Below are 27,725 nucleotides of genomic sequence, written 5' to 3'. Positions count from 1 at the left end.
TTATACCAACAACAAAATGATACCTAGGTAGTCAGTGGGCTTAAAGAGGTGTAACTTGGTTTAGGTAAAGGTAAAGGTTCCCTTGCTCGAAAGCCAGTCGAATCCGACTCTAGGGTTGCGGTGCTCATCTCCGTTACAAAGCCGAAGAGCCAGCGCTGTCCGAAGACGTTTCCGTGGTCATGTGGCCGGCATGACTAAACACCAAGGCGCACGGAACGCTGTTACCTTCCCACCGAAGTGGTCCCTATTTATCTACTTGCAATTTCTTGCTTTCGAACTGCTAGGTTGGCAGGAGCTGGAACTAGAGACAGGAGCTCACCCTGTCTTGCGGCACCCGGGTCTTGAACCACTGAACTACTGACCTTCCACAGCCTGCAGTTCAGCGTCTTAACCACTTGAGCCACCGCAGCTCCTCGTAACTTGGTTTAGGAGTGCACTATTATAATCAAGGGAGATAACATTGAGTTGGATACAGCCACCTTTTTTACCAAGTCTCACCCAATGCTCCTCCTTATTGCAGCCTTGTTCCCATACAGCTTTTGCTCAAGAAGGTCCCATGATCCACACCACAGACTTTTTGGTGTTCAAAGTAGACCCTCCCCCCTCCTTCCTTATTTACCATTGGAAAAGCTGGTTGGATCCTACCCATTATTTTCTAGGCAATCTTTCTCAATTCCACCAAAGCATCCATTTTCAGAATCAGAAATAAAATCAGTGTCTTCTGTCTTCATTTCCTGTGTTGGAATAATTAAATAACCACAGCCTGTCTCTCTGTGGGGTACATTAGTGAGGTAGAATGAAAAACCTAAAACATTATTATGGAAATGTACTGATAAACCTTTTTTTACGTGCTGGCATCTTTTATTGCATTATTTTGACTGAGTGGCATTTATTTTTGATAAACAGAATTAATGTAAATGTTAACATTGGTTCTTGTTCTTATATACAATGTGTTTGGTTTGAGCAAAGCTGTTAATTGCACCAAATGTTACCTAAACATTTTCTGACATGAAAAAGGGAGTTTGAAAAATGCTGAAAAATTTCTCAAAAGGTCTCTCCTCCCCAAGAATACTTTTTTTTTGCAGCAGCAGTTTGTTGATATATCTAGTTTCAATCAACTGATAGTTTGCTGCCATTTCCCCCCAAAATTGCTTACCAGAAGTGGGAAGACATCTTAAGTACCAAACTAGATTTGACAGTTATGTCACTGAAAGCAAACTGACCCATCCAGAGCAAGTGCAATGCCTCTTCAAAAAGGTTTGTCCTCATTCCAAATTATTTTATTTATATTTATTTATTTATAGTTTAGATTTATAAATCACCCAATCCTTGTATACACAGGGATCTGGGTGCTGTACAGCAAAGTTCAGAACAATGTTAAGATCAATAAAAACAACACTCAATTAACAATTTTGGATGGCATATGTAATTTTCTTCAAAAGCCCACTCCAGACTCTGTTGCCATCTCATGGACAGAGCCAGGGGTCATTTCGTAGAAAAAGAGCTAGGGGGACTCATTAGCATAACTCATTAGCATAGGCCACACCCCCTGACATCAGGGGCCCGGCGGTGGACCTGCAAGGCCAGCAGGAGTGCAAGAAAGCCCCGCCAAGGCCCTCCCTGGCCCCAGGCAGGCAGGGGTGAGGAGAGGCGGGGAGGAAGCAACTTACCCTCCCTCTTCTCCTGCCTCCTCCTGGCTGAATGAGGGCTGGAAGCGGGGCAGCCAGAAGCAGGGGGCGGGGCTTCGTCATGTGCCCCACCCCCTGCACCTCACCCGGGGGAACTGCATTCCCCTGCGATCCCCCCCGAAATGACCTCTGGACAGAGCAGAGAGTGGGCCAAAGCAAAGCGATGGAGAGAAAGAGGAGGGTGCCAGCCATGATGGAAACCATTGCTGTCCTCAACCAAAGGCCTGGTGGAATATCTCTGCCTTACAGGCTCTGCAGAATTGCATTAAGTCCTGCAAAGCCCTGGTGGTAATTGGGAGGGAGTTCCACCAGGTCAGAGCCAGGGCCAAAAAAGCCCCGGTTCTGGTCAAGGACAGCCAGATACCTTTGGGTCCAGGGACTACCAGTAGATTTCTCTCCATGGAGCATAACACTCTCTTGGGGACATACTAGAGGAGGTGGTCCCAAACATGGAGGTCCCAGACCTCTCAAGGCCTTGAAGGTCAATACCAAACCCTTGAAACTTGCTCGGTATTTCACTGGGAGGAAGTGTAGCTGGTGCAGTACAGGTTGTATGTGTGCTGTCCATGGCATTCCCATCAGGACTTGTGCCACTGCATTCTGGACCAGCTGGAGCTTCAAGGTAGGTCTCAAGGGCAGGCAAGTTACAATAGTCTAGCCTGGAGGTGGCCATTGCATGGATTGCAGTGGCTAGGTCAGGGCGTGACAGGAAAGGTTCTAAATGCCAAGCTTGGCATAGATGGAAGAATGCCAGCCTGGCAATATTCATGACCTGGGCCTCCATAGTTAAGGAGACATCCACGATCATGCCCAAACTCCTGATGGATTGTGGTGCCCCAGCACTAGTGGTGCCTCATCAGGAGTGGGAAAGGAAGTCTATGCCCTAATCCTGAGGGCCCCTCCCCAAAGCTACAGAACTTCCATCTTTATCAGATTCAGTCTCAGTCTACTCTTTTTTAACCATCCCACCATGGCCTCCAAACCTAGAGCCAAATTTTATGAGACAGCATCTGGGAGGCCATCCAGTAGCAGATATAGCTGGGTGTCATCAGCATACTGGTGACACCCCAGCCTGAAACTCCACACCAGCTGGGTGAGGGGGTGCATATAGATGTTAAATAACATTAGGGAGAGGACTGTCCCCTGAAGAACCACACATGTTAGGGGCACCTAGCTGACACCCTTTCTTCTAGAGCCACTCTCTGTCCCTGACCATGGAGAAATGAGGTAAGCCTTTTCAGGGCTATCCCACAAACTCCCATGTCAGTGAGGTGGTGGTTCAGAAGATCGTAATTGATTGCGTCAAATGCTGCTGTGAGATTTGGCAACAGTAGCAGCAGCACCGACCCACCTCAATTAAGCTGTCCATGGTCTGTCAGTGTGACCAGCACCGTCTCTGTCTCTTGGCTGGGGCAAAAGCTGGACTGGAATGGATCTGATGCCAATATGTTATCCAGGAAACTATGGAGCTGCTTGGCTACTGCTCTCTCAATCACCTTACCCAGTAACAATAAATTCAAAGTCAGGTGTTAATTGGCAAGATCACTAGGATCCAAAGATGGCTTCTTCAGGAGCAGTACTACCACAGCCTCTTTCAGACCATCTGGATAGACCCCTGTCTCCGAGGACAGGGTAACATTGTCTATCAGTGGGTCCCATATCCTGTCATCACCGGCTTTCACCAGTTGTGAGGGACACAGATCTAAGAAGCATGTGGTTGGCCTGACAGCACCCAGAATCCTGTCAACATCAGCAGAGAGCAGGCTGAAGTTGTCGGGGACTGATTTCAAAGGCAGCCAAGAGGCATCCAGTTCACATATGTATCAACATTGGTGGGTAGGTCGTGGTGGAGCAACAAGACTTAGTTGACCCTCAATAAGCTTTGTTGACCCTCATTGACATCATGCAGTTATGTAAGCATTAATCAATGAGTTCCTTGTTACTAGGAAGAAGGTTGATTTGAAGAAATTAAATAAGCTCAAGCGTCTGTCTGTGTTTGGAAACAGGAGCATAATTCAGCTATTAGATAAATGTCAGGCACATGTATTTTTTCCCAAACTCTATGTGGTCATACAAAAATATATATCACTGTGTACAATAAATATATGTTTATGGTAGAACAGTTTTATGCTTTATTCTTTTTATATTTTTCAATACTGTTGTCTAAATATTGGTATCAAATATTATCAAAAATACATTTCACCCAAACAATACATAGAGAAAAATATGTTTCACCCAAACAATACATCAAGTGCAGGCTTACATTCAGACAGCACCTTGTCAGTATCACTATCACTAGTCCCATGGGACTCTAGTAATATACCCGTTTCGAATTAATCTTTTTCAAGGACCGTGATATATATGTAAAGGACGTAAGGCACAATATATTTTTTCTTTGTGAGCACAAAATCTCTTAAGATAGCAGCATTGTCTAGGGTCCCATCAGAACTGAAATAAATAAAAATATTAATACATCAATACAATTTCATTGCACCTTATTTATAATTATTAAAATTGTGAAAAGAGCTCACTTACCCCTTGTGGCAAACATAATAGCATATCTAAGTCAGCATATCTCTCAAATTCTATCAGGAAGCCACAAATTTGGGGTTTTGCTTGGTCTATTTCTTTCGTTCCAAGCCTCATAATCAGGAGCAGCTGTGTCAAAAACACCTTTCCTTAAAGTGCCCGTGTTTTATCATCCTTGTTCCAAAACACCATTCATAAAATAAACATTCTATTAGGGCTCTATTCATATTAAAATATGTCTTCCTAATACTGTGACCCTCAGTTTTTGTAAAAACTCCATGTGGTGGCAGGATTACAACTGATCTCCTGGGATTACAATTGATCTCCTGGGATAACAACTGATCTCCAGGCAGCAGAGATCAGTTCCCCTGGAGAAAATGGCTGCTTTGGAAGCTGGACTCTATGGCCTTATACCCACTGACATCCCTCCTCTCCACAAATTCCTCCTTCCTCAAGTTCCACCACCAAAACTTCAGGTATTTCCCTACCCAGAGCTGGCAACCCTACTGTGGGACAAGAAGAATTGGATTTATACCCCACCCTTCACTCGAAGTCTCAGATCAGTTTACAGTCTCCTTTCCCTTCTGCTCCCCACAACAGACACCCTGCATGGTAGGTGGGGCTGAAAGAGCTCTTTCGAGAACTGCACTTGAGATAACACCTCTGAGAGAACTGTGACTGACCCAAGGTCATGCCAGCAGCTGCATGTGGAGGAGGAGTGGGGACTCAAACCCGGTACTCCCAAATTAGAGCCCGTGCTCTTAACCACTACACCAAACTGGCTCTCTATTATGAGGGGAAGGTTATTTGGGTTGCTGTTATGAAGAAATGAGTAATGCCACATTGTTGCACCTGCATAAGAAACAATGGCAGATTCACTCAAGGATCCCCTATGTAAAATGCATATCATCAAACCTGTGACTCATTTGTTTCGGTCTTTTTTTCTTCAAAAGACAGCCATCTCAGCTATAGCTAACTTCCAGCAAAGGAGTAATAACCCTGAGATTTGTTTTCAGGCACCATTTTTTGTGTGTAAGACATTTGTTTAACAATATTTCAAAATTTTGCATAGTGAATTTTGTCAACAGCCTGAAAAGTCCCTTAATGCTGACTGGTATATATATGGTTTTTTTTTAAGTAACCATTTTGCTGGCTGTTTAAGAAAACAGTTAAATTGATCCGCATTGTCATCCTTTATTGAATTTTGCTGATCGTTATTTTTTTCTGTTAATTTTGAACTCTAGGTTTATAGTCTCTGATTTTTCTAGATATATAATAGAAGCCTTCTCACAAACCCTCTGATTTTAAGAGAATGAGGGCACCAGCAGATGTGACAATGTTCACAGGTTTCTCCCTCTCCGTACATGGCAAATGGCATTTATAAACCACCCCAGTTAAGATTGGGGGGTGAATTTAATCCTTGGTTAGCCATGCTGCTGTCAGTGTTTTAAAGGGCAAGCAATAGGTTTTTACAGTCATGTCTTTCCCCCTTTAAAATAGCAACCACGTAATTTAATTAGTGTTCCACTTATTACCATTGCTAAAGGGGCCGCAGTGGCTCAGTGGTTAAGATGCTTAGCTGCAGACCAGAAGGTCAGTAGTTCAATAGTTCGACACCTGAGTGCTACGTGACAGAGTGAGCTCCTGTCTCTGGTCCCAGCTCCTGCCAACCTAGCAGTTCGAAAGCAAGAAATTGCAAGTAGATAAATAGATACCACTTCGGTGGGAAGGTAACAGCATTCCATGCACCTTGGTGTTTAGTCATGCCAGCCACATGACCATGGAAATGTCTTTGGACATGCTGGAACTTTGGCTTGGAAACGGAGATGAGCACCGCCCCCTAGAGTGGGATTTGACTAGCTTTTGAGCAAGGGAAACCTTTACCTTTACTTATTACCATTGAGATGGATGAAGATGTATTGAAATCAAGAAGGAAAATGTTGGTATTGTGCCCATAACAATGCCTATTTTTATCTTCCATGGTGGTTTTGGCCCCAAACTAAAGTGTTTTGGGATGTGGTTGTTTTGTCAGGTGGCTTAGGTTTATTAATTCCTTGCACTGCAGAAATCTTGCTTCTCACTCATGTTTTTTTTCCTTCTTCCCAAGAAAAATAGTAATTGCTTTATATGTGATTGCAGCAGCCAGAATCAGTTTTGTAAAAGTATGGAAGCAAAAGGTTATCCCTGAGGGGGAAAAAGATTGGCCGGAGAAAGTTAAAAACTATTACTGTATATTTAAAACATATAGCTTTTCAAAAATTACTGGATTAGTGCAGATTAGAACAAATTTGTAAAGATAAGATTGCTTGGATGATGACTGTGTAATTTTTTTTCTTTTATGGATGTATGTGTAGAGATGATATATTGTGACTTTATTATAAATAAAAAAGGAAGAAATTCTATCAGTAGCACCAGAATCTTGCAGGGATCTCCACACTTCTCCCTGTGGGACCTAATTGAAAACCAGGTGCAATTTGCCTTTTAGAGATTGATGTCTACTCAATACTCTTCAGTGTTGCACTCAGGAAGAGCAGGAACTCTGTGCTGGAAATCCCTGAATCATATCTCACCCATGAACGCACTTAGGCAACTCATTCTCTCCTAGCTTTATCCACAGGCTATAATACTGGTATAACTAGCAGGAGGGCTCTTTTTGTAGCAGGAACTCCTTTGCATATTAGGTGACACACCCTTAATATAGCCAATCCTCCAAGAGCTTACAGAGCTCTTCTTACAGGGGCTACTGTAAGCTCTTGGAGGATTGGCTACATTTGGAGTGTGTCGCCTAATATGCAAAGGAGTTCCTGCTACATAAAGAGCCCTATGCCAACTTCCAGTTAGGGCCAGGAGATCTCCAGGAATTACAACTGACTTTCAGACCACAGAAATTAGTTATTCTAGAGCAAATGGTTGCCTTGTAGCATGGCCTCAATGGAATTACACCCTGTTGAGGTCTCTCCTCTCCCCAAACCCTGGCTTCCCCAGGGTCTACCCCCAAGTCACCAGAAACTTCCCAGCCTGAAGTTGGCAACCATAGCTTCCTATACCTGCATTGGATTGATTCTAGATTGATTCTTTGTATTACACTTGAGTGGTGCCCAATATAAGAATACATGTAACGAACTTTCTAGAATGATTGTCATCCTTAATGACTCAGATGCTGGGCAGAACAGCAGTTTTGCAAACAAAAATGTATGCCAAAGTCATAGATGATGAGGGCTGCAAAAAGGGTGTCAATGGAATGCTGCTGCTACCAACTGTTATGTCCAGGGATCATTTCGTAGAAAAAGACTGTTAAATAATTGATGTATTGTGAATAGTTCCACTGATGAACTGTGCCGAAACAAATGTGTTTGTCAAATTGTGACTTACTTTACAGTGCCATCTTAAACAGAGATATACTTTTCTAAGCCCACTGACTTCAATGGACTTAGAAGGGTATCATTCTGCTGAGTGGGACACTGATAGTTAATAGGTATGCAATTTGTAGTTCTGTCCCTAGAAGCAGGACCTTTATAGTGGCCATTTCAAGTATGAATAATAACCGTCCTTCATAACTGAGAAATTATTCCATTCTGCTTTCATTTTAGAGAATTAAATTATCCTTTTTCATCTGTCTTTTGGTATTTTAATTCATTGAATCCTTTTTTCCCCATTCTGACATGACTGATCTATTCAAGTTAGTAGCTTCCTCATGCTTAAATGTTTTATCTCATTTTTATTAGTTGTTGCTTAAACTTATTTTGCTATTGCAAGCCATTTGAAACTTCCATTACAAGTGGCATATAATTACTTAAAATAAACAAATATGACGTGTTAATACTTTTTCTTGTATCTCAGATTTTGGAGCTGTATCAAATGAACAAAGATGAAGCTGATTAAACTGGCATGACTTCCAATGACACAAGATGCCTGCTTTGTGTTTTGTTGTATTACATCATATGTAGGCCTGTAAATTCCAAATCTAAATACGCAGAATCAGTGGAAATATATTAACTTTTTTCCCTGAATGACAATACAAAGCAACTGGAAATTTCTGATTTTACACAGTTCTAGTTCATTGCCCTGCGGCATCCTTTAAAAAATCTATTAAATGATTATTAGACATACTTAATTATACCATCCAATTCTTAGATCTCCAGTGTAATTTCATGGTTATAATTTTCTTGTCAGGTAATAAAACAGGATGAGCTTGGCAAGGATCTATCTGACTGCTCTCTATTCGATCTGTTGAAATATGATGATTATAATGGTGACAAGCACCTAGGCCTGGAAGAATTCTATAGAGCATTTCGTGAGTACATTTCTGTGTTTTCTTTTGTCAAAGTTCACTATTGTTTTTGTTCCATCCAATATAAATTTGTTGATGTAATATTTGAAACAGAACGCTTGATTTTAAATATTTCTTTCAACTTGAAAAAGGATGCTAGACTAGGTGGGCTACTGGTCTGATCCAGCAAGGCTCTTCTGATGTTCATATGTTGAACCCTTTGTGAAAGAAATCCATAAGAATTTTGTTCAGAGCTTGTTTGTTTCTTAAACTTATGATAATAGCACATTTTAAGACATCTGCTTTGTCACATATATGTATTTTATGTATGTAAAACATTTGTATTGCCTTCTCATATGCCCAGGGTTGTTTAACAGTATCAATAAAACCATAAAATCTGCATGCACACCCCTAGTGAGCAACACACACGCAGAAGCACATTTCTGCACATATCAGTGTCACTGCACATGGAAATGGTTATGGAGAAGCGTTGACCTCCTACCATCTGCTGATTTGGTATACTTGCATCTAATCAACAGAATCTCACCAACAGAATATCTTCTCCTATGTTTCCTTTGAAGGAGAAGGCCTTCCTCTGTTAAAGGAAATCTTCTGCTAGAATTTTTTCTCCATTTCAAGGAAGCTTAGCAGTAGGAAATTCCTTAACTCCTTTGACTTTCCTGAGTTTTGGAGAACATGCAAATGCCTTTAATGTCGATTTCTCTCTCTCTCTCCTTATTAGCTTTTCTGAACATCCTGGCAGCTTTGTGACTTCCTGCATATACACAAAATCTCTTCATTAATTTAATTAATCAGGAGTAATTAGAATGCCTTGGTTTCATATTCCCAAAAGGTAGTCCAGTACAGGAACCTCCAGTTTACTTGTAAATGTGTATTGAGAGGTTATGAATACCTTTTAATTACTCAAGTTACCCAGTAGTCTTTTTATCTCTGTGCTAAATTATCTTGATTTTAGCAAGATCCTGTTTAGTTTAGTTTTTCCCTTGCCCTAGGGAAGCTCAGCAGTCTAGAGGTTGAGAACTCTTGTCAAGTGATGATGAATCTTGAAAAACAGACTGAAAAATGAGCTATTTCTTTCTTTTTAAAAAAGTGATGGGTGCTAGCTAAAGAAAACATGAAAAAATTCAATATATGCCTCTTGTGTTTAGGACCTCTTGGAATTCAGATTTAGATCCCCTTTCAAACGTCTTAGGCAATTAAATTTTGTTTAAATATGTGGACAGGACAGGAGCATGATACTAGCATGATTAATTATCACTACTGTTTCATTAGGATTTCCTAGTAGGAGATTTTTTTTCCAGCACTGTAGTTAATTAGAGCCTTGACTGTCATCTGAAGATGGTAAATTCAGAATCAAACATGACTGAAAATTACTTTGTGAGCTTTATGATTTGGCATCTCTAAGCCAGTAGGGATTTTGATTATGCAGTTGAAGAATCAACTTTCATTTAAACAGACTCACAGAGCTGAGCTAAATCATCTCCAGCAAACATTTTCAGTGTGAAAAGAAGTGCTGGAGCTCCCAAAAGACATCCAAAAGCTCACTTTTCCCACACTGGATCACTGCTGTTCGCAGCTCTATCAAACCGCAGGGGTGTGTGTGTGTGTGTGGTTGTGTGTTAAGCACCAAGTCACTTCTGACTTATGGTGACCCGCGCGAGCGTCGCAGCTGGCGTGGAGAACAGCGGCAGCGATCATAACTTTTTAAAGAGCCCCTCCTGAGAGCTAGGGGAGCCAGAATGACCTCTCACACGAGAGGTGGAATTTGCCCCTAGGAGTCCAAGGCCACCACCCTGGGGCGCAGGGAGGCAAGGGAATGTTTTGCCCCACCCCTCCCTTCCCACAAGGGTGTCGCAGCTGCCACCGAGAACAGCGGCAGTGGCCATAACTTTGTAAAGAATCCCTCCCGAGAGCTGGGTGAACCAGAATGACCTCTCGCGTGTGTTGTGGGAGCGGCAATGCCGCTTGGACATCACACACAAGAAGTGGAATTTGCCCCTACGAGTCCAAGGCCACCACCCCGGGGCTCAGGGAGGCAAGGGAACATTTCATCCCACCCCTCCCCCCTGCGTGGGCGTCGTAGCTGCTGCCGAGAACAGTGGCGGCAGCCATAACTTTTTAAAGAGCCTCTCCTGAAAGCTGGGGGAGCCAGAATGACCTCTCACGACATCACACGCGAGAGGTGGAATTTGCCCCTAGGAGTTCAAGGCCACCACCCTGGGGCTCAGGGAGGCAAGGGAATGTTTCGCCCCACTTCTCCCTCCCCGCGTGTGGGCGTCGCAGCTGCTGCCGAGAACAGCGATGGTGGCCATAACTTTTTAAAGAGCCCCTCCTGAGAGCTGAGGGAGCCAGAATGACCTCTCGCGTTTGATGTGTGAGCAGCTCCTGACTGGCGGAGTGGTGCTCCGGTGCGCTCCGTCAGGAAACGAGGCCTGGTTATGTGGCCGGTAGTGTTTTACCTTTGTTCTGCTGTGTCCACAGCCAAATTAGTAAATAAAATATCCATCTAAAAGATTTCTGGAAACACGGAACACATTTGCAACAGAGAAAGGAATGCTCTTGAAATTCTCCATTATAGGTCAACTTCTAGTTACCTATTCCAGCTGTTGTCAAAGCTCTCTCCAACAACTCTGAACTCGGATTTTTAGATTGAACCATCTGTCTTTATGTGCCATCCATGCCACTGTCTGGTGAGTTTTATATTTGCCTGATGCATATTTAAGAAGCATGCATTAAACAATATCCCAACTTTTTGATTGGAAAGACAGTATATCCCACAGTGTTTAATATAACAGGTGAAAATTAATATATCAAAATTATTATTGATATAGGATGTCATGATCTGTGTAGGCCTCTGGAGATCTGTGCAAGACTGGGCCTAGTGAGTCCTAAGAGACCTGCCTGGGAGTGGGAAGCAGACAGCCTACAATCCCCACAAGGCTTTGCACCAGCTGTGACCAATGGGGATCCAGGAATTCTCTGAGGAGATTGTTTATATACTTGGTGGTCAGTTAAACTGTTGTTCTTTTCATCTCTGTGGTTTGCCTCTCACAGAGCTAAGTTAGGGTTGCCAAGTCCCCGCGGCGCTGGAGCGGGGGACTCCAGTGCTGCTCGGGAAGTGACGCGATCACATCAGGCATGTTGGGGCGGGGCCATGATCATCTGAGGGAAAACCATAGAGTTTTCCCTCAGATTATTGTGGCCCCACTCCCAACGTGCCCAACATGATCGTGTCACTTCCGTGTGCCGTGCTGATGCCGGGCACGCCCCGTTCTTTTGGGGTGGGATTCCCCCCAGGGCCCAATCCACTGGCAGCAGGTAATGGGCCTCTCACGCCCCCCCCCCAGGGGTCTTGGCAAGCCTAAGCTAAGTTGAGGAGACTGGTCTGGGAGCAAGATCCCTCACAGGGACAGTGAGTACAGGAGAGAGAAGCCTAGCTTAAGAGAGCTGTAGGGCTTGAGTAGTAACAGGAGTATTAGGTAGCTGTGTTAGCTTTATGTTTCTTTTGGCCTTTCAGCACTGTTATGTATTTTAAAGTCCCTTGTCTTGTCTTGTTTTCCCCCTGCTCAGTACTGTAATAATAAACCCTTTTGTTTTAATTGTGTCTCTGCCTGGTCATCATGCTTACGTTCTTGGATACAAAGGGGCAGGGGGCATTTTGTAGAAAAAGAGGTGCAGGAGCTCATTAGCATAGCTCATTAGCATAACATTTGCATATGCCACACCCCCTGGCATCACCGGAAGGTTGTCAGAAGGCAACACCCAATGCTCAGGCTCCAATGGACTGTTTATGATTGCTAGTTATTGGGGGGGGGGAATGTGCGGATCTGTCCATGCAGAGGAGGGAGAGCTTGTAGCTGAATAAAACTTGGTCTTAAAGGTGCCACTGGACTGTTTTGGACGGGGTGTGTGCTGCAACTTATCTGGCTGCTTCTTGCTCTGACTGAGGGCTGCTGGGAGCAGGGGATGGGGCTTGTTGCATGTGCCCACCCCCTGGGCTCTTTACTGCCAGAGCTCCGCTCCTGTGCGTTTCTGCAGGAAATGACCCCTGCAAAGGGGCAATTTGAAGGGGCTTGGGAAAGTACCCTGGGCCTTCTCAAGGGACCTAAGTCCAGGGTGGTGGCGGCAGAAGGTAGTTAGCCCTCAACACCCAAAAAAGCAGTCTCCATGAAGTGTGACCACCAGTGTTGTGTTTTAGTTGGCTATATCTTGATTGAGTCCACAAAAGCAGTTGTTCTGCCCTCAGTCTCCTGTTTCCCCCAATTGTACTGCTCAATTTCCTACTATTTGATGTGTGGCCACATTTTGACCCGTATCTCCCCCTGATTCCCCCACATCTTCTTAATCCTAAAAAATAAGGATCAAGAAGATGTGGGGGAGATTGGGGGAAGATGCACAGGAACGTGTTATGGAGTTACTCCAATGGGGGCAGATTTAAAATATGGAAACCAAAAATCTCCTTGACTGTTTTAAAGCAATGCATTAACCACTCAACCACAATGCTGCGTGAAGAATATTCAGTCTTTCCAGTGATAATTCAGGACAGGTACCAATCTTCTGACTGAAGAGAAATCAGAAGTTTATTTATTTGAGATCTGAGTGAAGACCTTGTATGCCAACCTAATCACTGTTATCGATGTACAGATTAGATGAACCAGAAATCATAGTTATGCAGAAAACACTAGCATATGCAAATGAGAATATAAATGGACTTCCAGGGGAACGTTAAAGTGTGTAAGAGACTTAGCTGCGTTTGTGAAGATAAATGCATTTCTTTTGAAGAAGGCTGAAAGAGGTCCTTCTAGTGTAAACAAAGTTGAAAATGGCCGGCGCGTGAGGAAAATTGGGCAGAGGGCCAGGGCGAGGCAGTCAGAGTCCGAGAGGCGAGGAGATGGGTGACGTGTTCTCCATGTTATCAGAGCTGCTCAAGCCGATTAATGAGAGGCTCGATGGTATTAACCAACAGATGACCGCTTCAAACCAAAACCTGGCAAAGCAGCAACAGCAGATTGCCGAGCTAATAAAGAAATCGATACAAACAGAAGAGAAACTTAAAGAGACTGTACACGACACTAAGAAAGTTAAAAAGAAGATTGATCTGCTGGAACAGAGGCAAGATTTTCAGGAAAGGAGGTTGCTGAACCTGCAGATGGAGAAAGCAAACAAGACACTCGGATTTCAGGGGATTGCTGAATCGCAAGGAGAAAACTTGAAAAAGCTAATGGCTGAGCTCATCGCGTCAGTGATGTGGGTGTCAACGGCAGTAGCAGAATCGGAAATTGAGGTGACTTATTGGTCATACTCAAAATATATAAAGCGGAACAACCTGCCGGGCTTTGTCAAGTTTCTCCAAAGACAGACCAGGGATGATATCCTTAAAGCTACAGCAGCAAGTCCTCTGAAGCTGGGAGCAACAGTTATCAGGGTCCTAAAGGACACCCTGTTTGAGGTTCGTCAGAAAAGGAAAGTGTATAAAGACTTGATTTCAACTCTGCAGATCAATCAAATTCCCTATTCTTGGAACTTTCCTGAGGGTGTCGTGTTTAAATACAGAGATAAAAGGGAGAAAATCGACTCGGTTTTAAAAGCGGAAGAATGGATGAAACGACATTTTGGATCGAAGGAAGAGGAACAACAGGAAGGAGACGGCGGAGCAGGCATTGCAGAAGACACGAACGAAGACCAAGGTGCAGCAGGAGGTGCTTCGGCCAGAGAGACATATGACTTGTGACACAGAGGACCAAAGTAACTCTTTATAAAATAAAAGTTTGCAAATGATGACGAAGATGATGAAAGAGACTCGAAGCACACTTGAGAAGCTGGATTAATACTAACACGGACTGACTAACTCCTTAATTCATTGATTTAAACGAAAAGTTATAAGTTTTAATACTAACTAAATACTAACTGTTAAAGATCTTCCCTCTTGGGTTTTTAGTTATACTGTGGGTTTTATTTTCTGTCCTTTTATCCTGGGGTACTTTTTCCCTCCCCCTTTTCTTTTTCTGTTAGTTCTGTAGGTGTAACAAAAACTAATAAAGCTACCCTGCCTTCAAGGGATTAAAAAATGCAAAAAACAAAACAAAACAAATGAGAATATAAATAAAAAAGCATGTATGTCATCCCTTCTCCTGTGTAGCTTGCATTCAAAGATAAAATGCAGTTTCCAGAACTCTTGCCAAAGCTTTTCAGAAAAAAACAGTTTCAAAGCAACCCAGATTTGAGAGACTCAAGGGGTTTAGGGTATGGCTATTTTATATAGTGTCTATCTCACTATACACTAATATTGTGTATGCCTCACATGACTTTATTAAACCATCTAATTTGTTTCCTGTATGGGCATGATTTTAGACACATGAGCATTCCAAAGAACAATTATTGCAAATTCTGTGCTATTTGTTCTAGGATTTATTCTGGGCATAAAGCCATTGATTCATATGTTATTCTTCTCAAGGCTGAAAACTGTAAGTTAGCTAAAATGGGTGTGTGTGTGTGCATGTTTGCAGATTTACACAAAAACCTGAAAACCAAACCCTCAGGCCTACTGTGTTCTAAACAATGGGTTTAAAGTTAAAATCCCTAGCAAAAAGAACTGAATCACAATTCAAGACTTGATCAATAAACAGGTCTTGTGAGAGGGTGGGACTGGGGCTGCAAAATTCAGGGGTTCAAGTCAGCTTGAGAGCCTGTGAACCCAGAATCTTGCTGTATTCAACAAAGCATTTCAATTTATTTTACTTTTAGTTCAGTTCTGTACTGCAGCCACTAGATGCACAGGGAAAGGCAGAACAAACAGCAGTAGCTCTGACTATTCTGCAAACTTTACTACAACAAGACTGAGGCAAACACTTGCCTATCATAAGTTGCTACTAAGCCCATCAACCAAGCCCACAACAGGGAAAGGCAAAACCAGCCAGGAGAGTTGAAGGTAAAAGAGGAGAGCGCAAAGGTTGGCTTGAAACTCCACATTTAAAAAAACACCAAACCTAAGATCATGGTATCCGGTCCCATCACTCCTTGGCAGGAGGGTTGCCCACCCCCCCCCCCCCGGTTTGCCATGGGTTCTACCTGCCGCCAGCCAGATGGCCAGCGGGGGAAGCCCCAACACCCACAGCCACCCCCTCTCTCCCTTTAAGTGTGTGGAACCTGTGTTTCCTCCCAAGCCCGATCTCCGCTTGAGATCAGGCTTGCAGGGAAATGCCAGCTTCATGCACTTAAAAGGGAAATGCAGCTGCTCTTAAAGGGGAAACGCCGGCTCCTGCACTTAAAAGGGAAACGCTGGCTCCTTTAAGTGCAGTGAACTTCCGTTTCTGGAGATCTGGCGCGCGGGCGGGGGGAGGGCAGCGGAAATCCCCAACGTGGCGTCATCATGTCGGGGATGCCCCGCCCCCTCCAGGAACACCCCCAAAGTCCCCCGCTGGGAGTGGAAGAGGGACTTGGCAACCCTACTTGGCAGATAGAAGGAGAAGTTTTGGAAGCAGTGACAGACTTCACGTTCCTGGGATCCAAGATCACTGCAGATGGTGAATGCAGCCATGAAATTAAAAGACACCTGCTCCTTGGGAGGAAAGCAATGGCAAACCTTGACAGCATAATAAGAAGTATAGACATCACCCTGCCAACAAAAGTCCGTATGGTCAAAGCAATGGTATTCCCAGTAGTAATGTACGGCTATGAGAGTTGGACTATAAGGAAGGCCGAGCGTCGAAGAATAGATTCTTTTGAATTATGGTGCTGGAGAAGACTCTTGAGAGTCCCCTGGACTGCAAGAAGATCAAATCAGTCAATCCTAAAAGAAATCAACCCTGACTGTTCCCTGGAAGGCCAGATACTGAAGCTGAAGCTCAAATACTTTGGCCACCAAATGAGAAGGGAGCATTCACTGGAGAAGACCCTGATGCTGGGAAAGATTGAAGGTCAAAGAAGATGGGGACGGCAAAGGATGAGATGGTTAGACAGTGTCATAGATGCAACGAACATGAAATTGAGCAAACTTCAGAGGACGGCGGAAGCCTGGTGTGATGTGGTCCATGGGGTCGCGAAGAGTCAGACTCGACTGTGTGACTGAACAACAACAACAGTAATTGCCAGGTTGCAACCTGCTAACAAGGTTGTTGTCTCCAGGAGTCTGTGGGTTCCCTCTTTCTTCCATTTCCCCTAGTTCCATAGTCTTCTCAGCCCAGCCGTATCTTCCAAAGAGGGTAACCCTGTTAGCATGTTGTAGCAAAATAAAATAAACTTTTTCTGTTCCTTAATTTCCCATTCTCTTTTCCTTTCCTTTATTAATGATAAGCTCATTCAACTGGAACTCTTAAGCCATACGATAAAATCATCATACAAATATCAATAGCAATTACAGAATGATGATGAAATAAATTATGACACTAGTAAAATAATAAGATTGTCACATTAATACTTAGCACAAGAGTGGCTCAAAGATATTATAATAGACAAGAATTTGGTCAAAGATTGTGTAACTGCAGGACTAAGGACAGACAACAAAAAGGAAACTATCTCTGGTTCAGTGGCAAGGTAGTACTTGTGACTGGACATAACACCCTGATATTTGAAGTGGGACACTTATTTCTTTCTCTTTTCCACACTTTTCTCCTCCATTTGGCTCTGTTCCTTCATAATCTTCCATAATTTTCCTCCCTCTTCCACCCTATAATTTTTTTGTGCCCCACCACCTTATTTTCCAGTCTTGGCCTCAATCTCTTTCTCATCCCTGTCCTAGTTGTTAACTTAAAATGTACTTGATAGGAATATAGCAGCAAACTTTTGTTCATATTACATTTCTCCATGACCTATCAAAGCAGTAAATGGATGTTTTTTCCCTCTACACCATTTACATGAATGTTAATGGAATGTTAATCTGCTTTACCAGTTACAAATGTGGAACACAAGTTACAGCTTCTTTCCTTTCCCCTTCTTTCTGATTGTTTAATTACAATTTAAACACTGTTCAAGCAGTGTGTTGTTGTATTTGTGGGACTTGTAATATCCCTTTGTAAATGCTGCTTTGATACTGTAGGCATTAATCTGCATGTTATATGACAAATGACATAAACATTTTTTTAAAAATGTCAGCAAAATCAATTCCACTGACTCCAGTTCTTCTTATCCAGCAGAATATAAGCAATCATGAAAAGAGGTAGTCAACCTAGGCAAGTTAATTGTATTCTGATGGACTAGTTTGCAATGGATAAAAATACATACCATAGCTAACTTATTATGCGGCTGTCTCTGGTCTAAATTCATGTTAGGCATAGCTGTATGGTTCCTTTCCCAGATGGGCCTTTTAAGGAAAAGTAGCTCCATGTAAATGGACTCTTGAAGGAAGACTAAGCTGGGGTGGCACCGTGCTTATGTGCTGCCATGGTTTGGCATGCTCTTGACTACTGATGGTGTAGGAAGAAAACAACAGGCACAGCCTTTAGACATCACCACGTATAGCAACTACTGTTCTGTGTTTATTGAAAATTCTAATTTGTGGAATTTTGTGGCACTTCAAAATTTTGAAATAAAAGTTAATACACTTCCTCAGTAGTGTGCCCCTATGAAACAAACATTAAGACAACTCTCTCAGGTAGCTCTTCACAGTAGTGCACCAAATTCCCATACTTGCTACAAAATAAGTAGCAATAGCTTATTATTTGATTATGTAAACAGATGGAAATGCATATGTGGAGACAAGAAAGCCAATATGAACAGCACTGCTTGAATATGCTGAGTGCAAATATCAAGGCTTTATCATAAATAATTTAATTTCAGTAACATTCCACATGGGTAAAGTGGAGGGAAATCATTAACAACACTTGAGCTGTGAGTCATCCATCAGAAATGACATAAGTGTTTTTTTTACAAACACCATGTGAAGTAAAAGCACATTTATTCTAACAAATAGCCGATAGTTACTTGATTCCCAAATGCCACAGAGCATTTAAAAAACAGTCTTTAGAATTAGCCGTGCAAAAATATATGCCGCTCTAATAGTGCATCCTCATTTGTTGGCATTGAGTATCAAGGCTGCAAGTGAAGTCTAATTAAATATCATGTCCTGAACCAGTATTTTCTGTCCATTTAATCTCATTCATACACAAAAACCTGTTGATTAACCCACACTGTTCTTATTCAAAGGCAAATACCTTTAATGGCATAACAATAAAATACATAGGTATACAATAACACAGCATGAAAATTTAAAAGCATAACGAACAAAATAAATCATTCCTTAAGGAGCATAGATCTAACTTTGGCTGCTTCAGCAATAAATTTGGCGATTATAGCTGTAATATCAGGATTAACATCCTTTAGAAGATACTGAATAGCTTTTTCCTTATTAGAACTATAATTAAGAGGAAATAAAGATGACAACAATTCTTTGCATAAGGCTGAGTGAAATTGACAGTCGAAAATAATATGATATCACTGTTCTTATTAGTTTGTGCCAGAGAGACAATGCAGGAGTAAATCAGGGTCCAGATATCAGATATGGTTGTCAGTGTGTAAGCAAGCAAGCTAGATGGTTGTCGTAAGAAGCCCATTTGCACTTTCTACAATGAAAAAATGTGTGTGTGGGAGAACCTAAGGGTTGCTATCAACCTGACCTTTGTGAAAACACATAATCTCTTTTTTCAGGTTGGTGGTCAGCTCTGGGTTGGAAAATTCCTGAAGATTTGGGGGTGTGAAGCCTGGGAAGGGGATAGGCCTTATTCCATACACTCTCCCCTCCGAAGCAGCCATTTTCTCCAGGAGAACTGATCTCTGTAGTCTGAACATCAGGTGTAATACTGGGAGATCTCCAGTTCCACATGGAGGTTGTCACCCCTAGTTTGGGAAAGTTACTGAGACTGCAGAAGATAGAAAAAAAGTAAATGTTTTGAATTCGTTTTAAAGGACCAGTCTGTATTAAACAGTCAACTAATATGGTCACAGGGCTAGTGTCCCATGTGGATCTCTCTGACATGCTTGGTAGTCTTTGCTCTCTTCTCTTTCTATGAGTTAAACATGCCATTTCCTCTTCTGTTTGATCCTGGTTGTTCTCACTTCCTTTCAGCAGTTATCTTAAATTTTAACTTATTCCTCATAAGAATATAAGAACATAAGAGACGCCAATGTTGGATCAGGCCAAAGGCTCATCCAGTCCAACACTCTGTGTCACACAGTGGCCAGAAATACCAGTGCCATCAGGAGGTCCTCAGTTCACATACTCTGCTTTCTTCCCATGCTTTCCCATTTATGGAAAACTTAAAGGCAGAGAGCAGAAGGAAGTGCTTTGTCTTTAGCCCTTTTTAGAACATACTCCAACAGAAACCTTGGTAGGTAAAGACTACATGCTATTAAATCTATGAGTATGCAATTGCTGGTTGTAACACGTTGTACCCAGGGGTTGTTTCGTAAAAAAAGAGCTAGGGGAACTCATTAGCATAACTCATTAGCATATGCCACACACCCTGACATCACCGGAAGTGTGTAATAAGGCCACACCCCCTGACATCACCGGAAGTGTGTCATAAGGCCACAGACCCCGCCCCCAACGGTCCCGGTCGCCGGTGACGGCCTTGCAGCTCCACTGCCGAGCCCCATGAGGGGCCCGGCAGTGGACCTGCAAGGCCAGCGGGAGTGCAAGGAAGCCCGGCGAAGGGCCTCCCTTGGAACTGCGATCCCCCCCAAAAATGGCCTCTGGTTGTACCAGAAAAAAGTACTTTCCGGCAAAGACCTGTGTATATTTCTGCCACATTACACATTACAAATACATGAAAATGTGTTTTTATAAATACCTTTATTATGTAAAACTCAGCAGACCCAAAGATTAGCCTAAATATGTGAAGTGACTCTTCCATTGACATTCTAGCTTCTGTATAAAGTATTCCATTTAGAGGATTCATAATTCTAGTCTGTTTTATGGGAATGGTTGGTCCTGCCACATCCTTTTTCCCCTGAACTTTTCCAGAATGCAGGATGCCTGCCCTGAGGATGTTTTCTCCCATTTATGGGCTGCCATCCATTCCTACTAGTTGCAGTTGCCTAGCTCAGCTTGCATAGCATTAGCACAATCTAATTTGTTTTTCATATGCCTCTACATCTTGCTGCCTTGGACAGCAATAGCTGGTTCATGTCTCCAGGGTAGATGTGTGGTTGAAAACAATTAAAAGGTGGGACTCTAATTCCTGAAACATTCAAATTGAGACCTAGTTTGAATGTTCTGCCATGGAATAATTTCTGCTTTCTGTCTTCTCTCATAGAATATGTGCTTGGGTAAAACACAAGTTGATAGGGGCACTCTTCTAAGTCCTGGATATAATTTGGAAAACTGGTTTTTTAACTCCTAGAATAGAACCCCGGAATGAAGACACTTTGTTTATCAACCCATTTTTGAAATTCCTTCTTCCCTCTTGTATTTGAACACCATTTGATTTCCTAACAATAAATCTGTTTTTCCCTGTTTTATTGCATTGGTGTGTCCATGCATTTAATCCCTCTGATTCCGCTTGTCTGCTTAAACTGCTTTAGTTGTTTTTATGTCAAACAGATAAATGGTTGTTTTTTTAAAAAAAAAATTGAGGCACCCACAAATGTCTAGATGGCAATTAAAAAAAAAATTGTGTTTTAAAGGTGATTGATTAAATTCATGCTTAAACTGGTGGCAGTGATTAGTATCATTCTAGGGATCCTTTTGCTTTTTAAAATGGGGACTGACGGCAGGTACAAGGTGAGGAGTTTAATATAAGTCCCATGTTTCCCAGACCTATAACTAATGGCACATGTTAACAACCCTAAAGCTCTTTTCATATATTTATGAAGCTGTTTCAAAATCTTTTAAGTTTCACCAACTGCTATTCCATCTGAAATGCCCACCAGCTTCTTTACTTAAACAACTTACCCCTTACTGTATTTTGTTACCAGTCTGAAGGTATTTATGTATAGAGTGTTCCCCAACTCACTCTTTCTTTTATGAAGCTAGTTATATTTTATATTTCTAATTGAATGATAGCTCAAAGGAATGAAAAGCATGTTCACTCCAGCAAAGCCCCTCCCACTCAATTACATTTGATAGTTATTGCATACTATTGACACAAGACATGAGTTAGAACAGTGGAGGCAGCACAGTGGAGGCAGCACAATCAGCGGAGCCATTGCCCATATATCTAAAAGGGAAATATGGTACAGCTGCTTAGTTTCATACACATGCCATCAAATTGCAACCAACTTATGGTGACCCTGGCAATGGGCTTTCAAGGAAACTGTGAAGCAGAGGTGGTTTGCCATTGCCTTCCTCTGCGCAGCCTTCCTTGGTGGTCTCCCATCCAAGTACCAACCTTGCTTAGTGTCTGAGACCTGACACTACTGTGCTATACCGTGCTTCCTTCCCTCCAAGCCAGTTGCCAAATTAGAGACCAGAAAAGTGATAAGCATTTCCGTATTTCCCCCCTAATTAAACCATTAATATCAAAAGAGTAGGTTGGATCCAATAGATATATTTAGCCCATGGCACTTTCCCATGGTGCAAAGGAGCCTTCCCTAGAAACAAGAAGGTGAGCTTCCTGCATCAGGGACATGCTTGGTGTTAGCAGAGCATATCCTTAGGATCCTTTCCCAATAAATAAGAGCATTTAGAACTGATATTTAGAACTGCTGAGCCAACAGATAAATTGGGTCATTAAAACCAGGAAAGAACCAGATAAGAATCTGTCTTTCACTTTGCCATTTAATTTGACTATATAGAAGGATTTAATGCAGGTTAATACTGTGCACCCTTACACATATGTCTTTAGGGTTGCCAAGTCCTCACCTCATGAAGAGCGGGGGAGTCGCGCCGCAATTACGTCACCCGGAAGTGATGCAATCACGTCGGGCAAATTAGGGGCTCGGCCACAATCATCCAAGGGGAAACCATAGAGTTTTCCCTCGGATGATTGTGGTCCCGCCCCCAACGTGCCCGATGTGATTGCATCACTTCCGGGTGACGTGCTGATGCCAGGCATGTCGCGTGCTTTGGGGGTGGGTTCCCCCCAGGGCCCGATCCGCCGGTGGCAGGTAATGGGCCTCTCGGGCGGGGGTTTCCCCGCCCCCCGGGGGGACTTTGCAAGCCTATATGTCTTTCTCTTTTTTCTCAACTTACTTGAAAGAAATAATTTCAGGTTGTTTTATTCAGTGATTTAGGAAATATCATTCTATGGAAAAAATGTATAGGTTTCAGATAAGTCTACTGTAATATTCACTTCCTAGCAATGAAAACATCTAAGTACCAATATATTGTTCCTCTGTAATAACGCTTGACACCAACACCTCATTCTGCCTTTCATACTGGCATCCTATAATGTGCTTCCTATTGTATGCCATTTTGCCTGGTTCTCTTTTCATCTACTTCAAAGACCTCAAAAGATAGGGTTGATGACCAAGTAAAACAGAAATGTAATGCAGGACTTTAGAAAAGTCTTCAGAAAAACAATGTCGATGAAAGGGTTTCCTTCAGTATGTAGCTAGAGTAACATACAAGTTTAGAAACAAGCAAAATAAAAATGGGTTGTTTCCATAGACTCTTTTCTGCTAAGCAGGGACTCTTCTTCTTACTTGTCCCTTAGTAGAAGAGAGTAGTTGGATTCTAGGCAGTATTTGTCGGTAGACCCACAGTATTACGATAAAACACAAAATGCTAGTTTAGGAAATAAAGTATGTATTCCCCTTTCCAAATCATTAATAATATTCAATTCTTTATTATCCATAGAACATATTCATCAAGCCTGTGCATGATTTTCATGTAAATTTAACTCAGTGGAAAAAAGATGTTTCCGTGTACTTAAAAGTCTCTTTAATATGATTGTTTTTATTGTGCAAAGCGAGTCTTCATGTAGCATCACTTTTTCATTTTCATAACAGAAAAAGAATGAGGCATTTTCATTGTGTGTCTTCATAAGTAAAGAAAGAAAAAATGAAGAGTGGTTAATTTTTCAAGCAGTCATCCTGTTCCTTTGAGTAGCTTGAGAAGCATATTTGAAATGGTCAGGAGCAGACTGAGTGTTGTATTATTGAATGTTTTGACCCTCCTCCTCCCTCCTCCTCCTCCTCCTCCACTTCTTCTTCCATTAAAATCAGTGGGCTAGACAGTTCATTTTGGAGACTTGGATACCTGCTTGCTAGAGACATCAGAGCACCAGTATGGTTGGTATCCTATGGTTTCACAGCAGGAAGAAGAAATGCTCCCCAAAGCCTCAGCTCCAAGGAGCCCCAGCATAACACCTGCTGGGACTCCATAGCAGAACTGGTGATACCAGGTGGCATGCCAACGATCCCCCATCTTAAGCAGTCTCCAAAAAAGTCTTAGGCTTGCATATTTATGAGCTTGTACAAAATTATTTGGAGATGGAATCTCTCAGCAGTTAAGCTCAAGCAAGGTTCACCTTCCAATTTAGGTTTGTGCAGGAAAATGTCAGGAGAGGACAATATATATCAGTAACCAGCCATTTTATTTGTGGCACACAGTGTTGAAAAATCTAAGCCACTATTCGTTTAGTTGTTCTACTTATAAAGAACGAAGAAAAATCTAAGCCATGATTCATTTCTTTCTTCTGCATATAAAGAACTAAAGAATTCAGGCATGGTGGTGGATTATAAAAACACCTATTTACTAGGGCTGCCATGTGGGGGCGGGGGGCGGGGAAACCCCCACTTTGGAGGCCCGATTTCTGCCACGGTGGAATTGGGCTCCGGGGGGAACTCCGCCCCCTGAAGCGCAGCATGGCTGTGTCACCAGAGGTGACGCAGCCATGTCGCTCACATTGGGGGCGTGGCCCAGATCGTCGGAGCCACACCCTCATTGTGAGCGATGTAGCACGTCTTCTTCTTCTTCTTCTTCTTCTTCTTCTTCTTCTTCTTCTTCTTCTTCTTCTTCACCCTCATTGTGAGCGATGTAGCACGTCACTTCCTGTGACGTGCTGGCGGTGCGTGTGCGCACCACCGAGGAGGTCCCGGAGCCCAGCGAGGCTCCCCCGCTGCCAAGGTAAGAAGACTTGGCAACCCTACTATTTACTGTTATGTCTGTGATCAAAACTCCCCTGAAGCTGCTCCTGGATTTTCACTCTGGTTGATCTTGTTTTTAAAGAATAACATTGGATGAGAATGGACTTGGGAAATTATTCATCAGCTCCTTTTCAGACTGGAGAAAAACTGAAGCAATTTGAAATTGGAGAGTTGGCTAAGAATAAATGGTCAGCCCAGAGACAGTAGATGTTTTGTAGCACAGCTGACCAAGGGAATAACCCAACATGAGGCAAGGTACAAGACGGCTGGAAGGTATATGCAGAAGAGGCGTAGATCCTCTTAAGGCTTGTCTCTGTGCTGCTACCTGCATAGGTCAAGTGAACAGTGCCTAGGGTTAGGGCTTTCTCAAGGCCTTTGAAATGCCCTACTCCTCGAGCTTCACCTGGCACCTACATTACTGTATTTTAGGTGCCAGGCCAAAACCAGTAGGTCTGTCTAAGCTTTTAACAGAAATGTTATGCTAGTTGTGATCTTGGTCTATATTTTCCACACTTTTCATGCTTTCTGGCTTGAATTTATGCTCCCAAGATTGCTTTATACTGTTGATTGCATTGGTTTCTTGTTTATACATGATTTTTAAATGTTTTACTGAATTTACTGTTTTAAGTTGTCCTGTGTTTAATACCAAAAACGTTTTATTCCAGGTATAAGCTTTTGTGGGCAAGCACACTTCTTCGGAGGGAGGGAGGGAGGAGGAGGGAAAGACCCAGAGTGAGGGGGGGGGGGGGTCCCCTCGGACTTGGAGAGATCCCCCTTTCCATTTCTAACAGATTGGGGGGGGGGGACCTCACAGCACAGTTTGCATTTCTTATTAGTGAAAGGGAGCAAGAGTACAACAGCACCTTGACTAACAAAAGACTAACAAAATTTGAGGCAGGGCATGAGTTTTCATGAATCACTGCTCACTTCTTCAGAAACAGCTGAAATGTGAGTCCATCTGTCTTTATAGCTTGGAGAGTGAAGTGATTTCAGACACCTAATGACAATAGCAGGCATTGGCAATGAGAGAAGAAAACTAGGCCTCAATTCAGTTCAGGAGTTTGCATTGTCTTGAACTTCATCATCAGTTGCAGTTCAGCAGTCTCTCTTTCTTTTTTTCTTTTTTTCAAGTTTTATTTTACATTTTCATAAACATTACATCATTCTCGATTACATACATTTTCTGAGTCTATTCATCTTTAAAGGTTTTGACCCAGTTATACATCCTATTCCATCTTCTTTTTTGTAGTCTCTTATTTTTGTCTTCCAATAGCTGCAAAGCTATTGGAAAATGATACGTAAAGTTATCCAAGAAATTTTAGATCTGAATATTACTCTATTACCAGAGATATATTTGTTAAATATGATACCTAGTGGATATAATTCAAATGACGTTGATATAATAACATACATTATAACTGCTGCAAGAATGTTATTGGCTAGAAACTGGAAACTAGAGAAGATACCTAAAGAGGACCTAATGATAAATCTGTTAGATCTTGCCCAAATGGATGATTTGAGTTTAATGTTACAAGCAGTCTCTCTTTCTAATCTCCCTTTGAAATGCCTTTGTAAGAGAACTGCTACTCTTAGGTCACCAACTGAAGGCCCAGGAAAGCTAAAATGTTTCCCCATTGGTTTTTGAATGTTGTGGTTTCTTATAGTGGTAGAAAGAGTAAGAGTCCAGTAGCACCTTTAAAGACTAACAAAATTGTGGTATGGTATTTGCTTTTGTGAGTCACTGCTCACTTCGTCAGACAAATTTCCATTTATTCTGGGCATCCTCCTGGACTGAATCCTCCTGTACCAAACTGAAACCAAGGTTTCCTGTCTCATTACCAATGCTGATATCTCCATGGCTCTGTGTATCACACCAGTGCTGATATCACCACCTGTCTGCATATCACACCTAATCCAATCGTTCCTGCTATTGCCATTTGGCATCTGAAATCATCTTTATAAAGTTTACTGGGTTTTTTTAAAGGTTGCTGAGGTAACTAGTATGGTATCTACCTGATTATAAAACATCTTATGACTTGTTTAGGAGGCTGATGTCCATATTCCCTTCTGGACCCCCCTCCCCCCAACCCGGCACTGAAGCCAGGGGCGAGCGGACAGCCGCTCGCCCCTCGCTGTTTCCCCCTCCCTCAACCCGGAGTTTGCAGAGCATTCCCTGCACATGCGCAGGGGACACTCTGCCAGTTTCGGGGGGATTTAAACATCCCCCCAGTTTTTTTTGCAGGGTTTCTGATTTTTGTGCAGACGTGGGGACCACCCCACATGTGCACAAACCTCTCCCTGCCCCCAAAGTGGCCCCGGAGCACTGATTTAAGTATCTGCACCGACGGGGCCACTTTACTATTAGATATATAGATATAGACATGTTCCTGGTTCCAGCCCACATCTCTCGATAGATTGGAAAGTTAGCATCAGAAAGCCTGCCCTCTTGAATGAATATTAGATGGAAACCCTTACTTAAGGAAAGAATTCTCTCTTTCTCTCCAGAGGTATTCAGTAATCCCAGAAAAGCAGTGTATAGCAATGATAGTTGCCAACAGCTATATTTGAGTCTGTCCATCAATTCAATACTTGCACACAAGATGTTTGGCTAAAAATCTTCTATTGTGACAGCTGATTACCTCTGAGTCATTGATAGGTTTTGGAAAGTCTTTACTAAAAATGAAAAATCATTTTCTGCAATCCTGCGTGTTATGAAAGTAGAATGCACTGTTTATTGACTGCACCTTGAGAGCTGTTCTGAAAAGTCACAAATAGGTCTCTTGACTCATCTCGAAATCTGATTCCTTCAATATGTGTCAGAGCTGAAACACAAAATATTAGATATCTTTAAAGCATAGCTTTTTGCCACCTATATTTGCATTCGGAACATTTTTTAAAAAACAAAATTGCACAGTGTGTTTACAGTGACTGTTTACAAAGTCAGACATGACCAACTGTTGTGCTGAAAGATATAAGCCTTAAGGATATTTCACTTTGAAGAGAACAGAATTTTTACTTTTTTCTGACACTAGTTGGTGATAAAGACTTTAGAGACTTTTGAATGCAAATTATCCCTTGCAGGGCTTTTTTTTTGTAGTAAAAGCCCAGCAGGAACTCATTAGCATGATAGGCCTCACCCAACAGCAGAAACTCATTAGCATATCAGGCCACACCCCATGCCTTCCCTTGGCTTG

The 27,725-nt window shown here is 42.4% G+C and overlaps 1 protein-coding gene across 1 annotated transcript in view; it reads left to right on the top strand.

Annotated features, from left to right (window-relative positions):
- Positions 1 to 27,725, top strand: part of FSTL5 (follistatin-like 5) — a 337,288-nt gene that overhangs the window by 133,977 nt on the left and 175,586 nt on the right. The window contains exon 4 of the mRNA XM_015414569.1: positions 8,391 to 8,511. Coding sequence (XP_015270055.1) covers positions 8,391 to 8,511 — 121 coding nt within the window. The remainder of the gene's footprint in view (positions 1 to 8,390; positions 8,512 to 27,725) is intronic.

This window comes from Gekko japonicus, unplaced genomic scaffold (assembly GCF_001447785.1).
Source record: "Gekko japonicus isolate JY-2015 unplaced genomic scaffold, Gekko_japonicus_V1.1 scaffold579, whole genome shotgun sequence".
In the NCBI taxonomy this organism is placed as follows: domain Eukaryota; kingdom Metazoa; phylum Chordata; class Lepidosauria; order Squamata; family Gekkonidae; genus Gekko; species Gekko japonicus.
The sequence above is the reverse complement of the archived record's forward strand: the minus strand, read 5'-3'. Positions and strand labels throughout refer to the sequence as shown.